Source organism: Orycteropus afer, unplaced genomic scaffold, assembly GCF_000298275.1.
Source record: "Orycteropus afer afer isolate SDZICR_OR568_19922 unplaced genomic scaffold, OryAfe1.0 scaffold00647, whole genome shotgun sequence".
Classification (NCBI taxonomy): Eukaryota; Metazoa; Chordata; class Mammalia; order Tubulidentata; family Orycteropodidae; genus Orycteropus; species Orycteropus afer.
Window position 1 is genome coordinate 669,265 of NW_006922234.1, and position 8,859 is coordinate 678,123.

The following is an 8,859-nucleotide window of genomic DNA, read 5'->3' on the forward strand; positions in this document are numbered from 1 at the left end:
CTTGCAGTAATAGGCCTTGGGCTATTGATGGTGATTCTGTCTGCCTCTTGTGGGGTTAGAGGAGGTCAGAAGATGTGGCCTCCTTGCCCTTTTTGCAGCAAGAAAGTAAATAAAGGCTGAAAATAAATAAATAAAATGATGAGGCATGACTGAGGAACACAGGAGTCAAGCTGAAAGGACTCCCAATGGCTAAAACTAGAAGAATTTGATTAACAAATAAATAATGCAGCACTAGATTATAACCCAAAGTGTAAAACAATCTACATGAGTCCATACTAATATTAATAAATGATTGAATAAATAAATGGCTGGGGGACCAGAGACAAATCTTCTTTAGAGAGGAATTCCAAATAATTTATGTACATATGACTCCCTCTAAGAAGTAAATCTTAATCTTCACACACACACACACACATACACACATTGAGTGTGGGATGGACTAAGTGACTTACTACCAAAGAGTGAAGTATGGAAAGGGGAAGAAATAATGACTTCACATAGAGAAACCCAGAAAACACTACCTTGGTGAGGTAATAAAATCACGTTGAGATCATGTATCCCTGATATGATGTAATGAAAAGAAGATATCACTTCTGTGGTATTGTACTCAAAACTCACAAGCACAGTCTAATCATGAGAAAAATATTAGACAAATATAAATTGAAAGATATTCAACAAAATAACCTGATCAGTACCTTAAAACTGCATATGTCGTGAGAAACAAGTAAAGTGTGAGATTTATCACAGATCAGAAGAGACCGGAGAAATGATGACTAAATGTGATACGATCTCCTGGATAAAACTCTGGAACACACATACCAAAAAAAGGACATTAGTGGAAAGAATGTGAACTCCTAATAAAGTCTGAAATTTAGCTAATACTAATGGCATAATGTGCGTTTCTTAGTTTTGGTAAATATACCATAGTAATATAAGATGTTAATAATAAAAGAAACTGGATAAAGGAGATGTGGCAACTCTCTGTTCCATCTTTTGCAACTATTATGTAAGTCTGAAATTATTCTGAAATCCAAAAGTTTCTCTTTAAAAAAAATCAATTTTATTTTTATATTCTAGCATGACCAATCCAAAAATAAAATTAAGAAAACATTTTCATCCAAATGGCTAGGATGAAATGCCTAGGGGTAAGTTTATCAAAAGACATGCAAGACTTGTACAGTGAAAACTACAAAATATTACTGAGGAAAGATTAAAATCTATATCTAAATAAATATAGATTCCATGTGCATGGATTTAATAACTCATTATTGTAAAGTTGGCAATACTCCTCAAATCAATGTATAGATTTAAAACTTTCCTTGTTAAGTATGTCTAGACAAAGGGGAAGATACCCATGACCCATCAGGTTGCCAGATGATATTTCTATATGAGTGTTTATATTTATTGTAAGAAAGTTCATATAAATAGGACAAACAGATGGCAAAATTATGATAATTTCTTAGCCACAGGCAACCACCCTGAGGGAGTGAGTTGTTAGACCTGTGGGCTTATGTTGTTAGACCATGGTCTCAAACATTGTCTTACATCCTACTTTGGTGAATAACAAGTGGCCATCTATATGCACAATTGGTCTCTCCACATTCAGAGCAAAGAAGAATGAAAAAAACCAAAGATACATGAAAACAATTAGTCTAAGAGACTAGCGGACCATGCAAACCTCAGCCTATATAACCATGACACCAGAAGAACTAGACAGTTCCTGGCTACCACCATCAACCACTCTGAATGGGATCAGTGCAGGAGATCCTAGATAGAGTGGGAGAACAACGTGGAACAAAACTCAAATAATAAAAAATACCAGGCTTACTAATCTGATAGAGACTGGTGAAACCCCCAAGACCATGGCCCCTAGTCACCCTTCAGGCCTTGAATTGAACTCACTCCCATGGCTTCCAGCCAAACAACAGACAGGTATATAAGATGAACATTTACATCAGGTAGATACACTCCTTAGAACAATCAGTTATGGGAGAGCAGAAGGGCAGGGAGATATCTCAGGAGGCAGAAACACATAGGAACTGTCCTAATTGAACTAAGACACTTAACTATAATGGGGCTGATTGGACCCTGTGGTAGTAGGGGCCAAGTGGCAGCAGTTAATTGACAAAGACAAGGTGGGTGTGGTTACCATAATTGACAGCAGAGTCAAAACAATAATCAGAATACTCTGACTCATTACTGAGTTGTCAGTGAAGGCAAACAGGGGTATATGGACGGATAGATAGGTGGACAGGCTAAACAATTAGGTATGTCTAAATGGAGAGTGTATCCAAGAGCATATATAGGGTTGGCAGACAATGGTCCTACAAGTTTATGTGAATGATCAGAATTCCCAGGTGTATAGTAGAGCTGACAAGGGACAAGGTTGTGGTCACTGCTTGGTCACAGCCAGCTACCCAGAGGGACCGAGTAGTTGATCCTGCAGGCTTGGGACCATAGTCGCAGGGGACATCAAGCTCAATTGGCATAACATACTATACAAAACATTGTTCCACCTCCTACTTTGGCGAGTAGCGACTGGGACCTTAAAAGCTAGCAAGCTGCCATCTAGATGCAACAATGGGTGTCTCCTCGTCAAGAAGAAAGAAGAAAACCAAATGAATGGAAACAATCAGAGCTCCTCTTACCACCAAAGGGGTTTGTTAATTCAACCCTCTCTCCTCAGTCCTAGCAGGCAGAAAACACAAGGGCCAGAAACAGGGTAGACACCAAGTGATCAGTTTAGAGGGACAGCAAGCTGATATCTTACTGCCACTCCCAGGATTGACAAGCAGAGTTCTAGAACTACTTGTCGTTCCTGATGCAGATGCCAAATCAAGGAAGTGACTGGTTCCAGTCCCAGATTCCCAGAAATAAAGACTTGGCGGAGCACTCAGAGAAGCCTGCAGACTCAACCCCAGAGAAGGGACATTTGCAATCCAGAAAGGAATCTCTGTGTGAGCTGTTTGATGACTTTTTACCCCCCACCCCACTTTTAGACAGGATCATTGGATAAACATCCTTTTCAATGATAAAACCCAAGTCATTTCTGGCTCTTTTCCTGGAAGAGCTCTTTGCTGCTGTCAGGTTACAGGAACAGCAAAAAGAGGCCCATTTCTGGGCATGGGGCCCAGGACTTGAAGGGAGGCTCTAGAGAACATCTGGTCTGCTTGGTACATAGAAGCCAGCACTGCATGTGTGTGTTTGTGTGTGTATGTGTTTCTCCAACGCTGACTCACGGCATTGACGCCTCTCTGGAAACATTCCCACCCTTTTAGGCAGCCAATTTACACACACCCCTTCAGCTCCTCCTAGATTCAAATGTTAGGTCAAGAGGAAGAAGGAAAAGGAACTCAAGAGCTGCTCTTAAGCCTCTAGAATTCTCTGGCCGCCACCTCTTGAGAAGAGAGACTGGCCCCAGCTCTGACTCAGTCAACTACAAAGCACCAACATTACTTGAGCCTTTGGATAAAACTGAAAGAGTCCACGAGTATTGTGCATTGTGCAGGAGGCAAGGGGCTGACACCTGGCAGTAAGACAAAAAGATGGCAGGCCTGAAGCCCAGAACTCAAGCCGACCCTGAAATTGAGCTTTTTGTGAAGGTAAGTTTTCCATTTATAAGATCAGCATAGGGAACATATTATTTCTTGACTCTGGACTTGATCTTTTTCAAAACATCAATATTTGGGCTAGAGATATAAGAAAGAATTTTGTAATTATTTTCCTAATTTGAATCCTGAAAGAGTGCCTAGGTGTTCTTAGGTGAGAACAGGAAAACATCTCACCTGAAAAAGCAAGGCAGAAAGAGCACTAGAGTGTTTGGGAGTCAGAGAACCTAAATTATATTCTTAGAGACTTCCTATGCAACCTTGGACAAACCCCTTCCTCTCTCTGGACCTTAAGGCTTTTCAAGCTCCAGCAATCTGTGTGTTACGAGATAGGTTGTGAAAGACCTGCATAGATGGCTGTGAGGGCCAAGAGTGGCCTGAGAGCCCCTTTCCCACATATAACTCAAACAGAGCTTTCTAAATTATCCTACATTGCACAAACATCACAGTAGGGTCACATGGACACCGTGGAGGAACAAAAAGCCAGGAGTCTGTGTGTCTGTTATGTAAGGATGGATTGTAGAATGCTGCTGCTTCCTCTTTAGCATCGGGCTTGGAGTTTTTTCACATGTCTTAACTTTTCAGAAAGCCCTTTGGAAAGCCCCTGAAGTAGGAGAAAGGAACGTGTGTTTCTAAATTGGCTCATCAAGAAAAACAATAGTTTCATATGAGTTATTACAAATGGGAATTACATAGCATCCTCAATCCTTGCTTACATTAACCATTTATTTTTGCTGTGTTTTCATTGACTAAAGGAAGGACTCAGGATAGTAACAGTAATAACAAACTCTCATATCATGGTTCACCCTTTCCTAAGCACCTTACATGTGTTGGGAGCTCTGGTTGGCATAGTGCCTAAGGCATTTGACTGCTAACCAGAAGGCTGGTGGGGCAATCTACCTCGTAGAGATACCACCTTGGTAACCCAGGGAGGGGTTGCTATGAGTCAAATTGACTCAACAGCAGTGAGTTTGGTTTGGGGTTTGTTTTACATGTGTTATCTCATTTAATCCTAGCAGCAATTTAGGCAACAGTTACTGTCATTAACATCATCTTCACCATCATCATCAATAATAGAAGCTGTAATCACGTGGTCACATGCTCACAGTAAGATTGTCCTCATCATTTTCTAAATGAATAAACTAAGGCATGTATAAAGCTTAGGTAATTTGCCTCTAAAATGATTTCGCTTTTTTTTTTTTTTAATTTCATCATTTATTTACATGTTGACATATCTAAGCTCTTGCAGCTAGGCTTTTACAAGCTGGTGAACACTGACAAATTATTTTCCCCACAGAACGATAACCACACATTCCCAGACAGTATAAATATATAGTTAAACTAAAGTTAATACACATCACCATTTTATCAATTACATAATAAAACAAATTATCAAGTATCTAAATATTAAGTTACACAGCTCTAAAGGCACATAAAAATTAGAGTCTGCTCAATTCATTACCAGAAACCCATTTCTTTGCAAAAGAGGTTGGAAAGAGAAGGTAAAGAAAAATCACACTTCAAACAAAAATAAGTTGGTAAGTAGCTTCCAATAGATATAGGGAAAAAATGACAAGATTTTCAGAAATTGTGTGATTGAAAATTGTTTTAGCTACAATAACAAAGTATCAACTACCTTTTAAAAGAATGTTTCCTAAATTAGAGAGCATGTTCTACAGTGCAGCACAAGACAAAGGCAACATTTTACCAAAAAGATTGCCTAGCCCCCCCCCCCATTCTTTTTTCAGGCCCTCCCTGTTAAGTTGCACGCCTAAGTGCAAACATTAAATTAACTGTAAGACCTTTTTTGGGGGGAGGGGGGTTGAACACATTAAAGACATGTGCTTCTGTACAATGTAGATTTTTTTTTTAATGAAAGTTTCCCATAAAAGCACAAAATGAGATTCATAGAAAGACATTGAATAACCGCTTTATGACTTATGACTTGGTGAAAATCCAACAGAAGTCAATTGTTGCGCCAACCTGGTGTGTACAGGTACCAATGTGGAAGATGTAAACAAAAAGTGAGCAGGCAAATAACCAGATAGGTCTTACTTTCAATGTTTGAAATGACTGAATGAATAAACCACATAAGGTCTAGAGTGTTCAGAGTTCCTGGGATTTTTCAGTTCTGTATGGTACTAAAAATATACAAACATTGTGCTGGGTATTTTGGCACCTAATCTCTCTAAATTTCGTACACATTGATAAGATTCTGGTACAGAGATAGATTTGAAGACTTATGACAATTCTGCATGATTTCAAGAAAGATCAATTGGTACAAATGCTGAACAATGAGAAATCTTTGCTAAGTGTCCAGATAGGCTGATCGTAACCCACACATGGAGGTTGCAGTTCTGTCAAGTTTGTACCCTGGTAAAACTGTTTCTCAGTACTCCTCTGGGAGCTTTATTAAACCTACTTACCAAGCTAGCATAAAACTATAGAGCTTCTTGATGGCTTTCAAAGATAAAATAAGTCATGCTTGCCAAACATTAGGTTAAATACCTGTTGGCCATCATGATATTTTGCAGCCATTTTACATTATTTAATAACTGGTCACATATACACACCAATGTGTGATTTGCTAACCTCTGCCCTCCAAAATACTACCAAAATATGAGAAGTCTATGAGAATAAACAAACAAATGTTTGAAGAGTTTGAATGAATTGAATAAACAGTTTGGACTTTAGTTACCCTATATAGAGAGTTAGGAGCTCTGGTAGCATAGTGCCTAAGGCACTTGACTACTAACCAGAAGGCTGGCGGTTCAAACCCACCAGCCACTCCTCGGAAGGAAGGTTGGGCAATCTACTTTCATAGTGATACCGCCTTGGAAACCCAAGAAGGGTTGCTATGAGTCAGAGCCGACTTGACAGCATATAACAACAAATATAGAGAGTTAGGAGCTCTGGTGGCGCAGTGCCTAAGGCACTTGAATGCTAACCAGAAGGCTGGCTGTTCAAACCCACCAGCCACTCCTCAGAAGGAAGATAGGGCAATTTACTTCTGTAGTGATACTGCCTTGGATACCCAAGGAGGGGTCACTATGAGTCAGATTCGACTCAACAGCAGTGAGTTTGCTTTCGGTTTTTTTGTTTTACTATACAGCAGTCAGTGCACTACATGGTTTATTATCAATCCCTTTTTACCGATACAGAAAAGAAAGCAAAGAGTAGTGTGAACTAACTTTTTCATGGCATATAGCCAGTAAATGGCAGTTAGGATTCCACTCCTTTAAAAGAGCACTATCTAATCTTAATAAATTGTTTTCAACTGGGTGAAATTTTTAGTTAAACTTTCCAGAATTTCATAAGATGGGATCCTTTAGAAAAATAACCTTATCTAATAACATTGGTACAAATTACAGATATTCTGGAAGAACTTTGGGTATTATATGACCCGGGCTTTTTATTTTATTATTTTTTTTAATTTTTATTGTGATTTGGGTGAAAGTTTACAGAGCAAATTCATTTTCCATACAGCAGTTAATACACATTTTGTCTCATGACATTGACTACAGTTTCCCACAATGCAACAGCTCCCCTCCCTCTTCCTCCCCATAGTTACCTCTTCCCTGTGTCCTTCCCTCCATGCACTCCCAACCCCTGAGCTGTCTACCTGTGCTAACACTGCCCTTCTGTTTTCCCATGATTGATTGCTCCAAGGACTGTATGTATCTGATGTAAATGTGCAGCCCATATGCCTGTCTATTATTTGGCTGAAGCCACAGGAGTGAGTTCAATTCCAGACCTGAAGGGCAGCTGGGGGCCACAGGCTCAAGGGTCTCATCAGGCTCTATCAGACCAGCAAAACTGGCCTTTCCTTTTTCTTTTTCTTGTGATTTTGAGTTTTCTCCACATTGTTCTCCCACTTCATCCAGGATCTCCTGTACTGATTCCCCTCCGAGTTGTTGACAGTGGTAGTCAGGCGCCATCTTGTTCTTCTGGTCTCATGGTCACACAGGCTGAGGATCACATGGTGTAGCATGCCCTTGGAACAATTGTTTCCATGCGTCTTTGGTTTTCTTCATTCTTCTTTGCTGTGGAGGAGTACAGACCCATTGTTGCATCTAGATGGCCGCTTGCAAGCTTTTAAGATCCCAGTTGCTACTCACCAAAGTAGGATATGGAACAATGTTTTTGTGTAGTATGTGATGCCATTTGAGCTTGATGCCCCCTGAAACCATGGTCCCAACCCCACAGGTCCAACTACTCCAGGTAGCTGACTGTGGCCAAGAAGTGACTACAACCTTGTCCCTTGTCAGCTGTAGTATATACCTGTAAATTCTTACAGAACATACAAATACACTTGTAGAAACATCATCTGCCAGCCCCATATATGTATGTGACCCAGGCTTTTGTTTTGCTTTGCTTTGATGTGTTTCACGGATCTAGAAGTTTCCTAGTGGATACTTGTGGGGAGTGGGGAACCATAAGGATAAAGAAGGGTGGAAAATTCTAATGAGTAAGTTTTTTAAAAGCACTGCTCATTGCCAGTGCTCTCTACTTTGTAGGCAGTGTGGTATCTTTCCGAGGGCTGCATGAGTCTGTGACTTCCTCCAGCTCCCTTTGGCTGTGTCTCACAAACTCTCCCACAACTTCTTCCCCACACCACTGACGGGTTCCCTACAAGAGATTCAGCACTTTCCTGTCACAGTTATGAATCTATATCATACCATCTATGTGTTCCATGTAGCCAAGGAAAGCATTGCCTTTCAGCTCTGGATGGTTTGGGAAAGGTTTATATCCAGGAACTAAGAACAGAGCTCATCGTGTTGGTTTGTTGTCCATTGTTAAATGGCTTGTTTGCGTTCTCTACCAAACACTCTAAATTTTAATTCTGATCTATTTGTACATAGCATTATGGAATCTAACATTTGGTCCACAGCATTCTGAATGCAGCATTTTGCCACGAACTTTCTTTTCTGTATGGGAAAGAGGGGAGACATGAGTGCACAGACCCCGTTCACACTCTCTTAGCACTATGTCATGATGTCATGAAGACCCTGATGAAACGGCGAAATTCTAACAAAATTACTAGATAAGAGAAAGCAGCATTGAAGAGCATGGGTTCTGGACTAAATAGTCCTAGATTTGTTAAGTGAGAAGAAGATCATTGTGAGTATTAAAATGAGGCAATGTATATAAAGCACAGGAGTTGATAACATAGTAAACAGTCAATAAATGTTAGTTGTTATTATGTTATGGTATGTTGTGTGCCGTTGAGTCAGACCCGACCCATAGCGAC

At 40.1% G+C, this 8,859-nt stretch overlaps 1 protein-coding gene across 1 annotated transcript in view; it reads left to right on the forward strand.

The window, feature by feature from the left end:
* The first annotated feature begins 3,545 nt into the window (after positions 1-3,545).
* The window catches only part of CLIC2 (chloride intracellular channel 2), a 30,184-nt gene continuing 24,870 nt past the window's right edge, over positions 3,546-8,859 (forward strand). The window contains exon 1 of the mRNA XM_042783083.1: positions 3,546-3,602. Within this exon, the coding sequence (XP_042639017.1) occupies positions 3,546-3,602 (57 nt within the window). The remainder of the gene's footprint in view (positions 3,603-8,859) is intronic.